This window comes from Sceloporus undulatus, chromosome 4 (assembly GCF_019175285.1).
Source record: "Sceloporus undulatus isolate JIND9_A2432 ecotype Alabama chromosome 4, SceUnd_v1.1, whole genome shotgun sequence".
In the NCBI taxonomy this organism is placed as follows: domain Eukaryota; kingdom Metazoa; phylum Chordata; class Lepidosauria; order Squamata; family Phrynosomatidae; genus Sceloporus; species Sceloporus undulatus.
In genome coordinates, this window is record NC_056525.1 from 182,037,946 (window position 1) to 182,059,890 (window position 21,945).

General features: G+C 40.1%; 1 protein-coding gene across 2 annotated transcripts; it reads left to right on the plus strand.

Annotated features, from left to right (window-relative positions):
* The first annotated feature begins 803 nt into the window (after positions 1-803).
* On the plus strand, positions 804-21,400 carry LOC121928193 (cytochrome b5). Of its 2 annotated transcripts, XM_042462567.1 has the most exons (5): positions 807-1,111; positions 14,688-14,816; positions 15,998-16,027; positions 19,224-19,258; positions 20,628-21,400. In XM_042462567.1, the coding sequence occupies exons 1-5, from the start codon at positions 965-967 to the stop codon at positions 20,704-20,706; spliced, it is 420 nt and encodes a 139-aa protein (XP_042318501.1). In that variant the 5' UTR covers positions 807-964; the 3' UTR covers positions 20,707-21,400. The 2 variants fall into 2 exon arrangements, with proteins under 2 accessions (XP_042318502.1, XP_042318501.1); XM_042462568.1 differs by lacking the exon at positions 15,998-16,027 and having other exon boundaries at positions 804-1,111.
* The last annotated feature ends 545 nt before the right edge of the window (positions 21,401-21,945 follow it).

Here is a 21,945-nt window from a genome sequence, read left to right on the forward strand (position 1 = left end):
TTTTTTTAAATACATTTTTTTCGTAACCCGGAAATTTTGTAACGCGGCGCATTCGTATCCCGGGGTACCAGTGTACCCTGTTTGCCTGTTTCTAAAGGAAATGGAGTCGCAAGGAATTCAGGATGGAAATTCTGGGTTTGGAGAGTTATGACGATGTTCCAGAAGAAGACAACTTAACTATATCTGAATAAATGTAGATTGTTGTACCATACTTAATAAAAATAAGGCATCCCCTGAAAATAAGCCATAGTGCCTCTTCTTGAGCAAAAATAAATATGAGACAGTGTCTTATTTTCAGGGAAACACGGTAGTAAATTATCGTAGGTTATTGACACAAATGTGCAATTAAAGGATAAAAGTCATTGATAGTGACAAATAGAGTATTTATTTATTCAGTTTATTCCCTGCTACAAATAGGAGTCAGAGTGTGTTTCACAATTAAAAACATAAAACAAATAAAAGCAAAAACAAAACACCATAGAAAAAGGTAAAGAAAAATACTTTTAAAAAAACCTCTTTTTGAGCCATTGTAACCCGCCTTCTTGATCCTTCTGGAAAGGCAGGATATAAATATAATCTATTATTATTAATTATTATTGTTATTCTCTGTCAGAGAGCTCTGGTGCCACAATAAACTACAACTCCCAGGATTCACTGGGCCACTTCTTGGAATTTTGTGGGCGGGGAAAGACAAAGGCCACGCCCACAAAAGGGAGGCCTTGGACCAACTTTGTCAATTGGTTGCTACACAGCCAATGAGAAACGGGAAGTGGAGGGGGGGGAGAAAGAAGGTGTGTTTTGGTAGTGCGCATGCGCTAGGAGGGAGGAAAGGAAAGGACTGAGGAGGATCCCCGGGTCAGAGTTCTACGCTTGGAATCTGGAGGCGCTGAAGGTTCGATCGGTAGAACGCAGCCCGGGAGTCGGGATCGCTGGGCTCGCGCCAGGCTAGTGCAGAGCAGAGGCCATGGTCGAGGCGGCCAAGTCCGAGCAGAAGGAGCCCTGGCGGGGCCAGTATTACACCCTCGAAGAGATCCAGAAGCACAACCACAGCCAGAGCACCTGGATCATCATCCACAACCGAATCTATGACCTCACCAAGTTCCTGGAGGAGGCGAGTAGATGTGCATAGAAAGAAGCAAGGAGCTGGCGGTCTCTGCAAGGCTCTTGGGCTGCATCCACACTGGAGAGATAACCCGGTTTGGCGCCGCTTTAAATGCGTCTTGGCTCAAGGCTATGGAATTCTGGGAGTTGGAGTTTTTGTGGGGCATTGCAAAATGCAGGGCTTTAAAACAAAACAACACTCCTATAAATATAAATCCATGATTCTGGGTGATGCTCCAAAATGGAGGACCCTTTGGAATGCCTCCTGGACAGAAGGTGGGGAAACGGAGGACGTGTCCTGGAAAAGGAGGACCTCTGGCCACCTTCTCCTGCAGGATGTCTGTGTGTGGCTCTGTGAGACTTGGCATGCCAGCTGTAATCTGTTTTATATTTTTATTTTATTTTTAATCCCGCCTTTCTCCCAAAGTGGGACCCGAGGCAGCTAACAGATACATAGAAAACACATTAAAAGTCTACAGTTAAAAATAGTATTTAAAAAAAATATAAATATAAAATTTATAAAACATACAAAATTTAAATAGATAATCTAAAGCCAGAGCTGTATGCTCTGCTGGAGAATTGTTGTTGTTCTTGTGTGCCTTCAAAGTCGTTTCCAACTTGTGGCGACCCTAAAGTGAACTTATTATCATGGCTTTTCTTGGCAGGTTTCTTCAGAGCGGATTTGCTGTTGCTCTCCTCTGAGGCTGAGAGGTCGCCCAGTGAGTTTACATGGTCGAGCAGGGATTCGAACCCTGGTCTCCACAGAATTGTAATTTAGTGCTCAAACCACTGCACCACATTGGCTCTCTGTTGCTAGAGAATAGGGTCTGCAAACTTATCAACTCAGGGTGACCAGATGTCCTCCTTTTCCAGCCTTCTGTCCAGGAGGAATTCCAAAATGTCCTCCATTTTGTGCACGACTAGGAAGCAGACATTTATATTTATATTGAGTGTCTTTAGCTTTTCTTTGATAATGCCCTCCATTTTGCGGTGCCTTGTGACATCTGATCACCCTGGAAGTCTGGAACTTGGATGTGTTACTGGTTCAAAGGTCAAGAAGCTGTTTTCTCTTAATATCCCCTGAAAATTGTCTACAGTACTGTTTCCCAGATTTTCATTTCCTTTGTTTTAAAGGTTTGGTGGAGTGAGTGTCTTTTTCCTCCTTAGGCTTTTTGTGAAATGGGAATGTTTAGCACAGCATTGATTTCAGCAGCATGCATTTTTCTGTATACTGTATAACAGGAGAGACCATTTGCACAAGTTGATGTGAACTGGTTTAACTTGGAAGAACAGCATTGCAAAACTTGATTGCGGAGCAAGCAGAAATCTGGCTATCAAATGATGATAATCCATTCCTCCCTTATCAGTTGCTCAAGGATAAAGCCTTGTGTGCCGGTCTTATTTTGATAAATAGATGTTCGGTATGTGGAGCTGTTCAGAATAACGAACTGGATTCATTGCATCCTCTGCCAACTTTCTGTTGATCAAGGATAATGGGAATTGTAGTTCAGAACAGCTGGGGAGTAGCAGTTTGGGGAAGGGTGCTTATTAGATCGTAGGTCTCTTGAGTCTTTGCATTACGATTCCCAAATAAACGAATGGGTTCAATTCCCCACTCAGCCATGAACCCCCTGGGTGACATTGCGTGAATCACATGCTCTCAGCCTCAGGGGAAGGCAATGGCAATTGGCAAACCTCCTCTGGACAAATCTTGCCAAGAAAACCCCTTGATAGGGTTGCCATAGGGTGGAAAGCAACTTGAAGGTGCACAGCACACAAACAAGTGTAAGAGCCAGTGTGGCTTAGTGGTTTGAGTCAGACTAAAACTTGATCAGGCTTCAATTCCCCCACTCAAGCATGGAAATCTATTGGATGAACTTTGACAAGTCACATACCCCAGCCCCACAAAACCCTGTGATAGGGTTGCCTTAGAGCAGATCTGCACAACTTGGCAGTAGGTAGGGGCCAAAGTTAAAATAGGCTAAACTTCTTCGGGCCGCAGGTAGGTTTTAATTAAATATTAATTAGAATTAATTAATATCAATTCCATCCTCCTCCTCTGCCTGGCCCTCTCTCCAGGATAAAGCTGAGTGGTAGAGGAGCCTTCTCTGTTCTTCTCCTTCACAGCCTGGACTTCTCCAATGGGAGAGGAGCAATAGAGGAGCCTTGAGGGGCGAGCTTTTGCCATTCTTCCTCCTCTGCTGCCTGTCTTTCTCAGGAGAAAGCTGGGCAGAGGAGGAAACTTGCAGGGTAAGCGTTTGCTTGCCCTCCTCCTGTACCTAGCCTTTTCCTCAGGTGAATGCTGAGCAGCGGAGGAGCCTTACAGAGCAAACATTCACCCTACCTGTGAAGTCGAAGGCTTTCATGGCTGGCATCCATAGTTGCATAACCTCCCCCCCCCAGGCCTTGCCATCAACAACAGAATAATACACAGATTAACATGGAAATCACTCCTGCCTACCTACAGTATATATATATATATATCCACCACTCTCTTCCATGCCAGCATTCTCTGAAGATGTCAGCCACAGATGCTGGTGAAACATCAGGAATAAACTCTTCTAGGACATGGCCACATAGCCAGAAAAACCCATAAAAAAATATTCACTCTACCTTCTTCTCCTTTTCATGTCACTCTCCTCAGGAGCAGGCTGAGAGGTGGAGGAGGCTTGAAGTCCTTCCACATCCTTGTGGGCCATCCAAAATCCTTTGGTGGGCCACATGTGGCCCCTGGGCCATATCTTGCACAGGCTTGCCTTAGAGTCACCATAAGTTGGAAACAACTCGAAGGCACACAACAACAGAGCATAATGTCAACTAATATTAAAATGCTAATTAAAATGGAAACATATGTCAATGTATGTAGAAACGTAATACACTCGCTAGGGTTAGGGGCAGAGGACCCCCGTGAATGTGGAAAAACCGCGAATAACAAAAACCTCTCTAGGAATCTCTAGGTCTTCCAGTGAAAATTTGTGGTCAACATCAACCAGACATTGACCATAGAATTGTGCTGGAGGAACTACAAATGCCTAGTGAAGTGTTCTCTCTAGGAATCTCTAGGTCCTTCAGTGCAACATTTGGTTAAAGTTGACCATAGAGTTGTGCTGGAGGACCTAGAGAGAACATATTAATGAAATCTGTGAATAATCAAATCTGCAAAAGTGAAAGCCACAAACATGGAGGGATGAGTGTACTAATTAAAATGTAGCACATACACACACACATTACACTGTCTATTGGAAGAGTAATAATTACAGGAAGCAGCCGTTATTTTGAATAGCATTACACTTCAACCTTTTTAAGTGACACTATCTTTTATTCAGTCTTGGTGGGCCAAGTTGCATACCTAGATGGATTGTTTCAGTGTAATAAATGCATTATGCTATGTTTGTGCACGCCCGGTGAAGTTTTGTCAGTGGTGTGATCTTGTTGCACCAAATGGGGTGTTAAAACAGGAACTCCTTACAAATAATTTTTTTTCCTTTATGCTTGTATAATTCTTTTGTTTTAAACAAGGAGTTTGTGTGCTGGGTGCTATGGAGGAAAAGGACTTTGTTGATCAGTGCTTCTGCCAAATGGCTGTAATGTGACTTTGGAAAATATGAGTCTGGATAGGTTTTAAACAGCATGGGTTCAGCTATGTTTCTCATATAGTACTGTCATTGGCATATAGAACCACCCTTCTGCGGTAGCTAAAGAAGACTAACTTGTTTGCCTACTACACTTTCACCTGCCGGACTGCAATACTTGAAACTCTTCTGACATTTAATACTAGTAGACCACTGGCATTGTACACGTTGGTAACCTACTCCTATTCTGAAGCTTCCTAATGCATATCCTGCTTCAGGACTGCAATTTAAATTTCCTATTGGTGAAATGGTTGTGTTGACATTGATCTCTTTTGTTTGAGCATTCTTGTGGTGCAAAGAAGCCTGAGACATGGAATTTTTATAGAGGGATATAAGGTTCTTCTTATCAAATAAAATGTTGAACTTTTTCTGTAGCTAAGTCAGAGTTATACAGAGGAGTTGTGCAAGCTCTTCCACATCTTCAAAGAAAAGCAGCTGCCTCTTTCTTTTCCAGATTGGGGCCACGGCAGCCGCATGACATGGCTCTGAACTGGCCTTTACATGGTGCAAAAAGGAGCCACAAAAAGCGGCTTCTTTCTGAGCCGTGGAAAGGGCACCATAGTTGCCGGCGCCACAGCTTTTCTGCACTCCTTTGGCTCTGCATCATCTGGACGCAGCACCAGAGGAGTGTCATGACGCCGCCCGCTGTGTGGTGAGGCACATGTCGTCATGCATGGGGGCGGAATTGGGGCCTGTGTCATGCGAACGCCACTTACCTTCTGTCCCCATGCCAGCATTTCTCGCCAACCTATTCAGCCCCATTGTCTCGCATCATGCTGTTACTGCTCCAATCCCCCCTCTTCTATTTGTCACCACTATTTGTGGTTCAGATAACAGATGCAGGTACTCTGTGGGGAGCCTGATTGAGTATACTGTTTTCTGCTGATCCACATCTTTTCCAAAAGCTGGGCTTTTGCCCTCAGAGGCAGCATTTGGGTGAGCAGTCCAGAGGAATCCTCAGAACCCACTAATTCCTGGGTGGATGTGCTCCGGAGAACATAGAAAACAGTAACAGTTATCTAGAATTGCAGGGGTCCTTCATAGTGTGGAAGAGCAATTTTGTTTCTTCTGGTCCTTTGCTGAGTTAAGATGCTTCTACACTGTAGAAAAAATGCAGTTTGACAACATTTTAAGTGCTGTAGCACCATCCTATGGAATACTGGAATTTGTAGTTTTACATGCTTTCTAGCCTTCTGTTAAAGAGTCCTGCAAGGATTCTGTAGGATGGAGCCATGGCAGTTACAGTGTTGTCAAATTTCATTATTTCTGCAGTGTAGATGCAGCCTCAGATGGCCACTTAGCATTGCCTAATGGCAGAGTTGGCCCTGGATAAACTTATTGCACTGTCATCAAGTACAAAGTCTTCAGTGTGTATTCATTTGTTAATAAAATTTGAGTGCTGCTTTTCTACCAAAGAGAGAGAGAGAGAGAGCCTAATGCACTGTACATAGAACTATAAAAGCAAGTTAAATACAAAAGCAGTTATTAAAATGCAAATACAGTTGGACCACCTTATCCATGGAATCTTTATCTATGGATTCAACTATTCACAGCTTGAAAACATTTTTAAAAATACAAATTCCAAAAAGCGAACCTGGATTTTGCCATTTTATGTAAAGGACACCATTTTACCATGCCATTGCATATAATGGGACTAGCATCCACAGATTTTGCTGTCCATGGAGGATTTGGGAACCAAACCCCAGTAGATACCAAGGGCCTACTGTACTCATAGACAGTTAAAAAACAAAAAACAACACGAAACCTGTTTCTAACCAGTTGTGAAATACTCAGTTAATTCCTCTAGTGCTAAGTGCACTTTCTCTAGTGCTAAGAACAATATAAGGATGTTGCCAAATTAGTTCAGACTTTCATTAAGTCTATAGTTCACAGGGAGTAGCTTTCAAACCAGATTAGATTAGTGCATTGCATAACTGTGGTGCTAGTACCTGAGGATCTTGTTCTTGGCATTTGTAGATATAGCTTTGTTACTTTTGTGACATCTGGAAAAGTGCTTTCCCATATGATCTTACAGAATAGGAAGGGGTTTGTGGGCAGATTTATTTTAAAGTGTGTTTTGCCCTGTCTGTCTTCCATGTGCTAGTGATAATGTTCTAATTTTTTGCTCCGCCTGCCTGTACTATTTATTTACTTGATTACATTTTTATGCTGTCTGTCTGTCTAGCTGTCTATCCATCCATCCATCTTCTGTCTCTCTGCAGTTAACAAATTTAATTCTTTTTACAAAAATGTTAGACAATAAAACCATCACAGTGATTACAATCATCAGTTGTAAAGGTCAGTTTAAAGAAATGGGCCTCCACATCCTTTGCAAAAACAAAGAGAGTGGAACTTGATTTCATCTCTGAGAGGAGTGCTTTTAACACTCCAGGGATATCATAAGGGAAAGCTCTGACCTTGCATATCAAGGTAGTCTCTTAACTTATTGTACTGTCACCTGATGGTATTAACATCCACCCATATTCACAACATGGCTCATATGTAGAAGAGTTCCACAGATAATGGATTGCTGAAAAGACAAAGAAATGGAGCAAGTGAAACCTAACCTCTCCCTAGAAGCCAAGATGACTAAACATAGGAGATTATCACATGGGGAAAATCGGGGAAGAAGAAGGTATATTCCCGGCAAAGTTGAGCTATCGCATTGAAAATTTTCAGACACATCGCCATATCCAGGATTTAACCCATGAAAATCCAGGAATGCTCTAGCAATCAACCATTCCCGGGACTTCCCCATAGAATCATAGAGTTGGAAGAGACCACAAAGGCCATCCAGTCCAACCCCCTGCCATGCAGGAGCTCTCAGTCAAAGCATCCCCGACAGATGGGCATCCAGCCTCTGCTTAAAGACCTCCAAGGAGGGAGACTCCACTACACTCCGAGGGAGTGTGTTCCACTGTCGAATAGCCCTTACTGTCAGGACGTTCCTCCTAATGTTGAGGTGGAATCTCTTTTGCTGTAGTTTGCATCCATTGCTCTGGGTCCTAGTCTCTGAAGTAGCAGAAAACAAGTCAACTCCCTCCTCAATATGACATCCCTTCAAGTATTTAAACAGGGCTATCATATCACCTCTTAATCTTCTCTTCTCCAGGCTAAACATCCCCAGTTCCTTAAGTCGTTCCTCATAGGACATGGTTTCCAGACCTTTCACCATTTTGTTGCCCTCCTTTGGACACGTTCCAGTTTTTCAACATCCTTTTTAAATTGTAGTGCCCAGTGCATTGCAATGTTCCAGGTGGGGCCTGACCAGAGCAGAATAGAGTGGCACTATTACTTCGCTTGATCTAGACACTATACTTCTATTGATGCAATCTAAAATCGCATTGGCTTTGTTAGCTGCCGCATCGCTCTGTTGACTCATGTTCTACTTGTGGTCTACTTGGACTCCCAGATCCCAGTCTCGTTCAGCCAGGTGTCCCCCATCCTATATCTGTGCATTTTATTTTTCCACCCTAAGAGCAGTACCTTACATTTCTCCCTGCTGAAGTTCATTTTGTTAGCTGTGGCGCAACTTTCTAGTCTATTCACGTCATTTTGAATTTTGATCCTGTCCTCTGGGGTGTTACCTCCTAATATGGTTTGTTCCTGGATCTTCATGGGTTAAGTCCTGGATTAGCACAATGTGTCTGAAACACCCAGTGCTTTTTCCTTAATCTGGACTTTCTGTTCCTTTGTCTTACTGGGTGCTGTCTCTTTTGGAAAATTTGAATATGTGGAGGTGTTACCAGATAGGTGTTCTCTTGTAATATTAACAGATATTTTGATCTCCAGTTTTAATTGTATCATGTTTAATCCTCTTTTAAGGTCTGTGTGTGTTGAGATATAATATTGAATATGGATATTTTAATGTTTTGTGAGCCGCTTTGATTGTCTCGTCACAGAAAAGAGGAATAAAAATAAAAGTTTCATTATTTATTATTATTATGAGTTTGACGAAGATGCCTATGTAAACTTCTTTCAGTTTAGAATCTTGTAGTTCTGTATGTAATTGGATATATTGCATTTGTACACTTGTTGTACACTTAGCAAAGGGGAATAATAATAATAAATAATAAAATCTTTATTTATATCCCGCCCTTCCAAAAAGAATAAATCTTTCCTTTGCATTTTGCATTGCTACCTAGAACAGATGGAGAAATAACATTCTGTCATGGGATCAGTTTTATATAGTGGTTGCTATCTAGTGTCACATTCAATTTTCGATTTCCCGAAAAGCTTATGAGAGGTTCTTCACTAGATAAAACAACACAGTAATAACTGGAAACGTGTTACAAAAATTACAACTTCACACTATTTGTCTTATCCTTCATAGTACAGTCACAGGTGAATGTTTTCTCCATTTAAAGGGTATGTGAAAATGATATGTCTCATTTGCATGGGACACTATCTGGTTTGTAGAATGGACCAGCAAGGACCTCAAATCTGTAGTGAGATTCTATAGATAGAGCTCATAGAATCATGACTCTTCCAGAAAAAAATGTTGAATAGAAAGAAGTACCTGCGCTTAGAAATTCTGGAAATCCACTTGCAAGCTGCTGCTGCTTCTTTTTTAAATGGTTTACTGCCAGCATTCCTTTAGATATTCGTGATGAGGTATAACATTGCATTGAACATATCTGTTAGGAACATAAAGTTATACAGAACTATAATTAGATCATATCTCCACATAGTTGGCTGTTGTGCTGCATTTTGAATAGTAATTCATAAATCATACTGAAAACATTTCTGATAATCTGTATATGTTGGAGATTAGACTATGGATTGTGCAACTGTTTTACGATGCCTTTTCATTTGTTTTTTAGAAGTTTGTTTGCTTATCCCATTGAATCTTGGTAATGGATCTGGGCGTGATTCCTGAGAGCACACTCAAATGTAATGTGAAATATTATCCTGTGCAAAACGGCAGCATTCAGTAATGTAATAAAGTTTATTCGGTCATTGACCAGCAAAGCAGCATTCAGTTTAGCAGTGCTGGATAAGCCCAGGAATGTTTACGCAGAAAGAAAATAATTTTAAAAATGAGATTATTCTGAAGTTCTGTGCAAGAGTAATAGGTGTCCATGATGTGGAAGGAAAGCTTTAGCTTTTGAGAAATTGCAAGGAAAAAAGCAGTGTTGTTTCTCACTTGATTAGAAACATTGTTGGGGGGGGATATGACTACATGAATGCATGGAGTGTGTCAGTAGCTGTAATCTGTACGCCTGTTGTTCAGCAGGAGGTGGGTACGTGCAGTCTCTCACTTTCACCATTCTGATCTGTGGACTGTAGGTCAAAAGTTAACATTAAAAATTCCTGCCATTGCATTATAGAAAAGTTAAGGAGTGTTGCTTTTGGCAGCTCCATGTACAAACAGCCTGAGCACATCATCAAGCCTCCAGAAAAGTCACTTGTGTGTATGCATCCAGAGACTCGTGTTGTTCTTGTACATCAGCCGTCACTCAGTTTAAAAAGAATAAAGTTTAAAAAGATTACTCTTGTGCTTGTAATTTTTGGTGGGACAATATGCTTTCTGTCTTTTAAGGATGTCTTCAAGCTAACTTGAGTTCTAATTGTTTTAAAAGCGGAATACAGATGTAACAACTAAGCAGAGTATTTGTGCAGAAGTGTAACTTTGTCCAAACTGCTTGGTGATCTTAATGGATATCTGTAGTGTCACTGCTGTATGCTGGCCAATGGTAATCATGCCTCACTCGGAATCACCCAGAAGCAGATGCTCCAAAGATGTTACTTTCTGTATGAGTTCGTAGAAATGCACAAATTCTCATGTTAGATTGCAACAATCTCAGTTGAGCCAAGTGTATGCTCAGCAATGAGCTGTAACCTGTTGTACTTTCCTCATTAGTGTGCACACATGTTGCCATTGCGTAATTATTGTGATGCCCTGGGAGTTTAAGCAATTAATGTAAAGTCGAAGGCTTTCATGGCCGGCATCCATAATTTTTTATGGGTTTTTTGGGCTATGTGGCCATGTTCTAGAAGAGTTTCTTCCTGATGTTTCGCCAGCATCTGTGGCTGGCATCTTCAGAGAATGCTTTGCCTGGAAAAAATTGGATGTATAGATACTGTGTGAGCCTGGGAATGCAGGAGTGATTTGCATGTGTATTGTTCTGTGCTGATAGCCGGCCTCAGGCTGGGAGGCTAATGCAAAAGAGGATTAGTGTCTGCTAATTGGTGGTCATTATCTGCTGGGAAAGCCCCTGACTCTGAATGGTGTCCCATTTGCCTTTGCTGAGTCCTTATTTTGCTATTCCTGAGGACTGGTAGCCAAATTTTGTTCACTTTAAGGGTTTCCTCTTTTCTGTTGAAATTGTCCAGGTGTTTGTGGATTTCAATGGCTTCCCTGTGCATCCTGACATGGTAGTGGTTGGCATGGTCCAGAAAATCAGTGTTTAAGCAATTAAGTTGTTTCATATCTAATGCATGGGTTTGTAAAAATTTATTTCTTTCCTTTGTACCCATGTGCATATGGGGTGTACTTAAAAACCCTCAATGTCATCTTTTGTGGATTTGCTTATAAGTACACCTTCTTCCTGAATAATTAGTGTTAGTCAAACTTGGAATCTTGACTTGTGCTTCTGCTTTGAGTTGTGGACATTTTGTGAATCTGATCTTTCTGTTTCAGATCACTGACACTGTTTCTCCAATGCCCATCCATATTTCTAGTACTGATATCTAATGTAGTACAGAGAGAACAACTACTGGATCCTAAGAAGAGTTGCTTTACTGCAGCTAATGGAGTTTACATTTTACTGTCTTGGTCCCCATATGGCTAAGGGTGAAGTGGCCTCTGCCTGCATTGGGATCCCCATACTAATTAAACATCAGCAGAAACAGCATATGATATAAAATGTAGGCCTGTAACTCCAATACAAACACTTTTCTTTTCCTATCCTGTATGGATTTTTTTAAACATCTTTTGCCTGATGAAAAGGCCAGTTTACATGATGTGTTTTGTGCATGTTTGGCCAATAATGATAGTGCTCTTTTGTGTATTTTGTTTTATTTAATTAAATAAATTTACCCAGACGCTTGGGTGATCTTCATGGAGATCAGTATTGTAGCTGTTGTATGCTGGTCAACAATAATCCTCCCTCACCTGGAATCGTCCAGGAGTAGCGACTCCAAAGATAGTACTTTATTTATGAGTTTGTAAAAATGCTGAAATCATCTTCAACGGGAAGAAACACAGATAGCTAATGTTCTTGAATTGCTAGAAACAGACATAATATGAAGATGAATATTTTTCTTATCTCTCTGAGCACATCTAGTGAATGTTTTGAATTGCAAGGGTTGGCATATATGTGAGTATTTTGAAAAGGACAAGATCTTAAGCTTAATTATTAATTGTGCATGTATTTGTGTATGACAGGGAATTTTTATTATCGTGTCTGCAAAGACTTCCCTGTGCAAGTGGGACTGTCTATTCAGGACTACTTTTTCCCGATAGAAAATATTTGTTTACTCTTTGTGTCTGGAGTGGGCAAAGTATGGCTCCCCAGGGCAATTTTTGTAGCCCCAGAACTGCTTGGGAGTAAAAAAAGAAATATTTTTTTCACCCAAATAAATTGCTCCAGAATATTACCAACGCCATCTGGGGATCTATCATGTTTAGAGCCCAGCCGGGTAAAAAACAATTTTCAACCCCCCCCCCCCCGAAAAAAAATCATCTGGAGACATGGGGTGCAGTTCCACTACATTTTGAACTTGAAACAGTTTAGGTCCAGTAGAAGTTTTATAAAAAAACAAAAACAAACAGGGAGTGAATGGGAAATTACTTCTCTTCACTTCCTCTTGTTAAAAACAGATCTCTCATGGGTCTAAAATGGGATTGTGACCATAATGCAGAGCAACACATTTTCAAATTGTGATATAAAACACACTTGTAATTTATTTTAAGATTTGAGGCTCACACAGTTTTTAAAAAGAGTTCACTCCATGAAATAACTTTAAGCTTCTGTCCTGTATTGCAGTGGGATTTTTGAGGGTGGATTTATCCCTTTCTGTAAGTGAGCTCTGTGCAACTTGTTTTCTGCATTCATTTGGCTAAATACAGTTTAAATCTCAAAGCAGTCAACTTCTGCTGCTGCCTTAGACCTTTGGTCCATTTCTTTGCATGGTTAGCTATCAGAACTGATTCAAGGGCAGGATTTGTCAGTTGTACTTGCATTCTGTCTTGTGTAATCTCTCTTTTGCATGCACTCCCTTAACCTTATTCTGGCTTGGTGGCCACATGTAATCTTTAGTCTACAAACATTTGCTTAGTCATTGTGCATAAGCACGGTGTACTTTCTTAGACCAAGTATTTTATTTTTGGAAGAAACACTGGAAATTTGCAAATGTTACAATTCATCAAAATAATTGCTGGACCATATTCAAACTGTTCCTTGATTATTATTTTTTTAAAGTATGGTTTGGTATGATTTTCTTACACATGCTGTGTTTATATTGGCATGTGTAAAAGCTGAATCTTGCTAAATGGACCTAGAGATGATGAAATAGGATTTTGTGTATAGAGTCCTAGGGAAGGAAAGCAGTGCTAGAGAATGTAGTGCAGTCTTTCCCAATTTGGTGCTTTCCAGATGTATTGTAATACAGTTCCCATCGTCCCTAGTCCATATAGCCAGTGGTAAGATTGCTTAGGGCAGTGGGTCGGGACCCTTTGGGAGTCGAATGACCCTTTCATGGGGGTCGCCTAAGACCATTGGAAAACACCTATTTAATTACAGTTATGAAGTAGCAACAAAAATAATTTCATGGGTTTGGGTCACCACAACATGAGGAACTGTATTAAAGGGTCATGGCATTAGGAAGATTGGGAACCACTGGCATAGGGAATATGGAGTCGTAGTACAATGAAAAAAGCTGATGCAGTGTATATAGGATTTGTAAAGACTGCTTGATTGTTTCCTTTCCTACCTATATATGGCCGTCAATATGCTTTGCTTTTCATTTCAACCAAGGAACCAGTATATCTTTAGTGAAATGGCTTTAAGAACAGGTCACGGTTCTTGTTCCATTATTGAGTTGCAACAGAGGCCACTCTTTGACTTCAGAACCACAGGAGAGGTCTTGCATGATATTCATTCTGCAACAACCAGTTCTTTAAGCCTGAGTTTTGTAAGATTCATTCAGGATTTGTTTGTTTTTTAAGTTTATATAATGAATACTATAGTAGTGGGGCAGAAAGGCATTTATAATATCATATAACATGGATTAAGTATTTAATTCTTCCCCTTTTGTGCATCAAATATGGTTACAACACAGGTAGGTGGCTCAAATTCAAGATTGGAATGGTTGGTGTATTTGCAAGGCTGGCAAAGGGCTTAATGCCAGTAAGAAGTGTGAGAACTTTCTAGTGGGAGAAGTACTGGGGAGGGAAGGAGGAAATTAAGAACATGATTCTTTTATGTCTCACCAGTAATAAACTTTACCAGTTCCCTTTGGTCTAAATTAAATGTGGAGGAAGGGATTTAACTTCTACAGCCAATGCATATCTTTTCCATTAGGAAGTGGGACATTGTTCTAAATGATTTGTTGAGGAGTCTACTTGTCAGCCTGGTGGAGTGGTTTGAACATTTGACTCTGGCTCTGGAGACCAGGGTTTGAATCTCCGCTGAGCCATGGAAGCCCACTGAGTGACCTTGGGCAAGTCACACTCTCTCAGCTTCAGAGGATTGTGACTGCCAGCCCCCCTCTGAACAAATGTTGCCAAGAAAACCCTGTGATAGGGTCACCATAAGTTGGAAACAACTTGAAGGCACACAACAAGTCCCTACTATTTCAGCAGTTTCCTCTTTCATGGTAACAGAACAGAGCATGGCTTTTGTTCATTTTGACTCTGATCGCACTGATTTTGTCAGTACCTATGGAACGAAAAGAGTGAGAGGATAAATAAGAAAGAGGCTGCTATATTCATCTTCCATTCTCTTACAGCACCCTGGTGGTGAAGAAGTCCTACGGGAACAAGCAGGAGGTGATGCTACAGAAAGTTTTGAGGATGTTGGCCATTCCACAGATGCTAGGTCACTCTCGGATACTTTCATTATAGGAGAACTTCACCCAGTGAGTATACTGTCCATAGGCCAATTTTTTTTTATCTGATATCTGTCTACTTCACATATAATGTTGATATAAACAAATCTAGGTCAGCCTCCTTATTTTTATTATTATTATTACTATTAATGCCATCATCATCATCATCATCATCATCATCATCATCATCATCATCATCTATTTATATAGCACCATCACTGTATATGATGTTTTACAAAAAATACAATCAGTTCACTGAGTTTGCTATCAATAATTAAATGGCTGCTGCACTGAAACTGCTCGACCAGACTGTGGAGGTAAGCAGGCAGGTTGTTATATATAAAATAGTACGTGGGCTCAGGTTCTTATACAGTGGTACCCCGGGATACGAAAGCACCGCCTTACGAAATTTCTGGGTTACGAAAAAAATCAATAGGAAAAAACTGTTCCGGGTTACGAAGGTTATTTCGGGTTACGAAAATTTTTTTGGTGCTTTTCGGCGCTATTTCGCACGAAATCGCGGCTTTTCCCCATTAGCGCCTATGGCTTTTTCGGCTTACGAAGGATTTCGGGTTACGAACGCGGCGGCGGAACGAATTATTTTCGTAACCCGGGGTACCACTGTATATGAAATAGTGGGGGGCTGCTACCCTATGCCATTTTATACATAAGGACTTGAGCACCTGTTTATTAGTACCTGTATGAGGTCATAGAACCAAAGCCTTGTGGATATGGCAGGCCCACAGTATAGACTGAGTTAAGGTTGTGGGGGCTAAAAATATTTGTGAATTCTTCAGTTTTCACCTCTAACCACCGTGAGTCGGTAGGGCCAACTGTATAAGCAAAATTGTGAGTATATTAGATACTTAATTGAGACCTGCCAACTGGTGCACCATGTGCTACCTAAAGCATATGTTTCTTACATCTGAGAAGTATGGTAGAAATGAAACCAAAAACCAGAGATTTTGTAATGAACAAAATAAAAAGTTATTTGGACAGAAAATTAATCAGGAATATTCTTCATGTGGGAAAGCTTCCTGTGAGTGACAGGTTGATTTCTGTGTGGAAAAGAGTGATGATGGGGAGAGGGCAAAGCTAGTCATTACTCTGTTCAAGAAATTTTGGCAAGTAATGTCTGAACATGGCTTTACTCTTGGTAACATTAAGTATTCTAGATCATTTTACTTATTACTGTGCTTTGTGTCTTTCAGGATGATTGGGAAAAAATTCAGAAACCAGCGGTAAGCATTTTTCTTCAAACCCTTAAAACAGTTCTGTTATAATTAGTAACATCTTTGTCATCTTGCATTATCTGAATGTATTTGGGAGACAGTTCAGAAGTGTCAGGAAGCAACATACGGGAACAGTTCAGTAAAGTCCCAGACATCCTGTCTTGCCTAGAACTTATTAAATGAATGAGACTGAGACAATTATTACAGCTCTGATATGTCATAAAGTCTCCAGATTTGATAGATGGCAAGACTGTAGTTTGGATTTATAGTTCCAAAGAATCTTTCTCTCTCTCTCTCTCTCTGTTGTCATTAGAGGCCTTTAAAGATGCAGGTGTTGACTAAAGTATGACACCCTTATCCATGAATTCAGTGTCTGTGGTTTCACTTACCCATGTCTAAAAAAAAATAGCATTTCTAGGTCTTCCAGTGTGATTCCTTGATATGCTTGGACTGGAAGTCATTTATCTCATTGGAAATAATAGGGGCCCCTATTATCTGTGGTTCCATGTATCCCTGGAGGTGTGTGTGTATCTTGGAACATACAGTTACGAGGTTGTAATGCGTCCGGTTTTCTATTGATTTGGACGCTGGATATTTTGAATCTGAGAACACAATTGCAGAATGGAAATAATAACAATAAATTTTATTTCTTACTTACCTCTCCCCAAGCCCTGTGGCAGGGTACAACATACAACACATAAAACTTTAAGGCATGTAAGTTAAGACATAAACATAGGACACATTAATATAGTCCAAACATAAAACTAAAAAAATAACAATTTAAAATTTATACTGAGTAGGCCTGCCAGAAGAGATCCGTCTTTAATATTGTTTTAAATTCAAACAGCATGTTTAGCTGTCTAATCTCTCTTGGTAGGTCATTCCCCAGTCTAGAGGTGGGAGACAAAAGCTCCTCTAGGAAAACATAATAGCTGACATGTTTTAATCTAGTCTTGCATCTAGATTAGCCTGGAAATAGTTTTGTTATATTGGGGAGCTAAAGTAGAATGAGAAGAAGGAGAGTTGTTGATAATGCTTTTTGTGAACATTTGTGCAAGAGTCCACACAGGACCATTCTTGGATAAGTTCTATAGTTTGTAAAAATTAGATTTTCTACAAAGGAAACCATGATTTTTCACGAAGCAGGGTACTCAAGTGAAGTGGAAAACAATTTAAAGTGTATCTGTTTTTAATGCACCAGGGCTTTTGTATTTGGTTCTAAAATGAAAAAAAAAAAATCTTGGTCTATCTTATCTTGAGAAACTTCATATGTTTTGTATGTGTAATACTGTATTAGACCTTGAGTAGTTTCTTTACTGTGTGTGTTAATTTCCCCATAGCCAATTTATGATTTTGTTCTATTCTCACACATGGTTTCTGCAGTGGATATTTTTTGTTGTTTGTTGTTCTTGCAGCCTTTTGGCTGGTCATTATAATAGTGGAAATGCAGTTTCACACTCTCTGAAGAGATGCATTTTAAACAAAATCATACTGTACTGGCACATTCCATGCACCCTTCTAAAGGAAATCTCCAGATAACTGTGGAGTGTGCATGCCACAGTGCCTTTCATGTAATTATATAAAACTATCTTATACGAAGTTGCACTATTGGTCCATTTAGCTCTTTATCTATTCTGACTGCAAGCAGATCTCCGAAAACTTAGACAGAGATACTTTCTTAGATAATATTGCAAATCCTCTTAATTGGATATGCCAGAAATGGAATCTAAAACCTTCTTCATACACAATGTGTGCTTTTCCCTTGAGTGGTGAAAAAGAGACAACCAGAGGTAAATGTTCTCTAAGCAGTGATAGAAATGTTAGAATCACAACAGAGGTGTACCTTAAAAGAGTTGACTTACATACCTGCTCTGTATATTAGACTTACTGTATATAGTTGAGTATAGGTTGATATCATGTATAAGTATAAGCAGGTTTTTTTGGGGGGGGGCAAAATTATGGAATTTGGCATGACCTGTGGGTAAAGCAAAGGTAAAACGTTAGGGCTCATGGCAGTCCTGCTTTGCCACCCATCCACCTGCTCTCAGTTGTCTATAGCTAGCACACTTACCTCTTCACAGAAGATGGGAGAAGAGGAGGTAGAGAAGGAGACAAGCTGGCTGGCTGCAAACAATGAAGAGTGGGTGGGCAGGCAGTGTTTCCCCTCTTCTTTCTCTGCCACTCAGTTCTCTCCTTGGGACAAAGCCAGGCAGCAAAGGAGGCTCAAGGAGTGAGTGTTTGCCTTTCCACTTCCTCCACTGTCCCTGGCTCTTTCCTTGGGACAAAGCTAGGTGGTGGAGGAGGCTCAAGGGGCAAGCGTCCAAAGCCAGGCAGTGGAGAAGGATCCAGCCCTGGGTGTAGCTCTCACTGCCATGGTCTGGAAACCTCAAACAGCCAACATTGCCATTTTTTGACTTGTACATAAGTATACGTATGGTAGTTCAATGATACCCAGTTTACTTATAATGTTGAGCTACAGTTAAAGACAGCTTTCCAATTTCAGTATTGAAAAGGTGTTTGAGTGTAGTTCTGACATTTTAATTTTGAAGTGACAATGTTTGCATGCACTAGTTTACCATCAGTTTTCATTTAGATGAGCATTATGGCATAAAGGCACAGTTTTGTGTTCTGAATTTACAGGTACTTGTATGTTGGAATGGATTATTTAGCTGCTGTTTAATTGTTCTAGGTATTGCTTCTTATTCCAAGTGACAGCTTTATTCTTGTTAACAAATAAACTGATTGCATTGAGGTTTGCCTTCCAGTTTCATAAATGGAAATGCTTTGAAGGTAATTTTTAATAAACAGTTTGATATAACTAATTCATTATTCAAGGGTGTATTTGGGCAGTGACCAAATTCTGTTTGGCAAGCTTTAACCCTGGCAGGGCAAATGGTTTGCTTTCTGTCCTTGCTAGTGTCAACTCCACTACATCCTCTGTGTATTTTGCTTATAACATAGTGTTCATATTAAGAATTACTTGGCAGTATTCAGTGAATGAAAAGTAAACTGGTGTATTAGCAATCGAGTAATCAAGTAATGATAAGATAAAATGGATGGGAGGTGAGACATTGCAGGATATCAAAGGTAATGTGAGGAAACTATAGGTAAAAACACCATGTCAACTATTTCATGACATGGTTTTGTTAAGAATAGTTAACAGTGCCCAAATGAAATCTAACTAATTTGAACCCTTGTTTTTCAGGATCCTTACATTACCACTGTGGAGTCTAATTCCAGGTATTGTATGGCTTTCATTTAAGTCACCTATACTGTATGCACTTGTTTTCTTGTCTTTTTTTTTAAAGACTGTTTAGATCATCTTAGCTGAATATTATTACTGCATGATCCAGGTCAGTGTTCTGTAGATAGAGGAGCACCATTCAAGGAAGACCCTCCCTCCTGTTTGATCCACAGTGGTCTCCTCTCCCCCCCCCCCCCCATATAATTTATTCAGTATGGTTCACTGACCTCCTCACAAACTGTTGTGAAGAGAGGAAGTTCTTTCCACCAGCCTAGTTGCACATGCCAAAACCTAGATCCAGTCCATTGGAAATTGGGATGTTTAAAGTTGTGTCTGTGTGTTTGGTTTTGCTTCAAGATCTTTTTTTCTGTTAAAGACCGTCTTACAATGATAGAGGTTGATATGATATGGGTTGTACCAATGCTATATAAGCAACCTAAATGAACCTATAGAATATGGCATATTAACCATACAGATCTTGTACATATTATCTAGACCAATGACAAAGGCCTGTTACAAATGGGCCTATAGTACGGACTGGGTCCGTATTAGGGTTAGAAAGGGACGTCCCTTCCGGATGCCCCTAACCCTAATATGGACCGAGTCCGTACAAAACGGCGGCACCCCGTTCCACATGAGGGCCGCCATATTTATGTAGCGGATGCGCTGTGTCCACACATTGCACAGCGCATATGCTGCTGCGAGTGCGCCATTGGTGCCTCATGGTGTTATATCTATGCCGTGGAAAGAAGCACCATTTTGGGGCTTTTTGCTCCACGAGGGAGCCGCGCGGTTTGGCTGCTGCGGCTCCCTCGCGGAGCAACCGGCAGCGGCACGAGACTGCCCCTTCTGGGCGGACTGTAACGTGCCAAAGACACACAACAGTACCAACAATAACTAGTAATCACAAGCTTGCCTGTGCTTGTGCCTTGGGAATCTTTTGTTAAATTGTTTGGGTGTGATTCAGATTTTATACAACTGGACTTTTGCTTGTAAGACATTAGAAGAATAATTTCTTTGCTCAGTATTACCTTATTTTGTGTTAGCATTGGAACCAGTTTGGTTGCTCAGTAAAATTTGCTTAGATTGTACAAGAATTGTGGGTTCAATGCAGAGATGCCTTCACTTAGTTCACACTTCACTAAATTTTCATTATTCTTTAGCAATAACCATTTCAAGATTTATTTTATGACTCAGCGCTACAGTTTCACCATGTTTGGTTGGAGGTGTGTTGATAAACCAGTTTGGGACCTGTCACTATTTATTGGAAGAAGTTATGATGAACTTTACAAAGGTTTAGTTTTCAAGTAGTCCCATTTTGAAGTGAATGGATATTGAATGAAAGTAATTTTCTGTTTCTTCCAGTTCATGGACCAACTGGGTGATTCCCGCAATAGCAGCAATTATTGCAGTCCTTATGTACCGTTTCTACATGTCTGAATAACCACCTTATTGAGAAGCAGTAATGGGACATAACTGATTGGGAAAAGAGAGCCAAATATGCACCACTAACCACCTTCATATCAGGACAGTGTCTGAAATCACCTTTAAAAAAATAATCCTCTTCTTCCCAGAAGGTCAGAATAAAGTTGCTTCAGCAGTGCACTTTCAATGCTGCCTTTTACTCAATTGTTTTTAAATGCTAGAGCATAAATTTCTCTTTTATATTATCATGTACATCAATTATCTGTATGATGCTGTCAAACTGTTCTTGAAGCGGAAAACTGTTTGCACATTGGTATAAGTAATACTTCCTCAGTACCTAAGGCTTGGCTTTTTTTTAATGAGTTCTTTGGATTTCTCTTGTCAAAACAACCAGGAGGACGCGATTGTGTCTATGCAAATTCTTTCCATCTTTGTTCACTTAGAATTCTCTTATACAATGTTGTTTGCATTCCTTTCCATATATTTCTTAGATATAATTGTTTTCTTGCTTCATGTATGAATACCTTTTCATATAACATTGCTGTGGACCCAAAGATTCCATGGCACAAGCAGATTACCCTACTCTGCAGTATCCTCACACTCACTGAAAGTGATCTTTCAGGGTGTGTGTGGTTGCTCCCCTTTCTCGAAGTGCAAGTATCTTCTGTTTTTATAACATGATCCTGAAATTAAAGCCTCTGATTTACTTACAACTATGTTGCTTCCTGTGTGTATGTGTGTGGGTCTATTTTCTCTAAGTTCTGCTGGAAGACAGATAGAAATCCAGATCTTTGATTTCTGTTATCTATTATATAAATGTCTAAGGGAAACACTAGCACCATTCTAATTGTAATCCATGTATTTTGGTGCAGCTCATAATTATCCTTCTACTTTGCCTTGGAGTCCTCTCATTCTGATTGTTTTGGAGAATTACATCATGTGAACTTCCAGTGCCTGTTTGTTGGTTATTCTCTCTTGATGAAACAAGAAAAGGAAACACAAGAATATTGATACTTGGAGTTAAGTGCTCATTTCCCTAGTTTTAATCAATTATATGTTTTATGTATGATGTCATTTCCTTATAATATTTTCATCAGTCACACAGAAGATATGGAATAAACTCAAAATGTTTATGATAGCTGTCTGTTATTTTGTATGAGTATCATGGAGCCAAACTTGGCTGATAACAAAGTAACTGTGTTTTTAAAATGGGAATTGAAAAAACATACCCAGGATAAGAAATATGGAGCAGGCTAAG

What these genes read in the sequence shown, in the direction of transcription:
- LOC121928193 (XM_042462567.1), top strand. Translation starts at nt 965, where the DNA reads ATGGTCGAGGCGGCCAAGTCCGAGCAGAAGGAGCCCTGGCGGGGCCAG. An exon ending in TCACCAAGTTCCTGGAGGAG is followed by an intron (nt 1,112 to 14,687) that starts GCGAGTAGATGT and finishes ATTCTCTTACAG; the next exon opens with CACCCTGGTGGTGAAGAAGT. An exon ending in AAAAAATTCAGAAACCAGCG is followed by an intron (nt 16,028 to 19,223) that starts GTAAGCATTTTT and finishes CTTGTTTTTCAG; the next exon opens with GATCCTTACATTACCACTGT.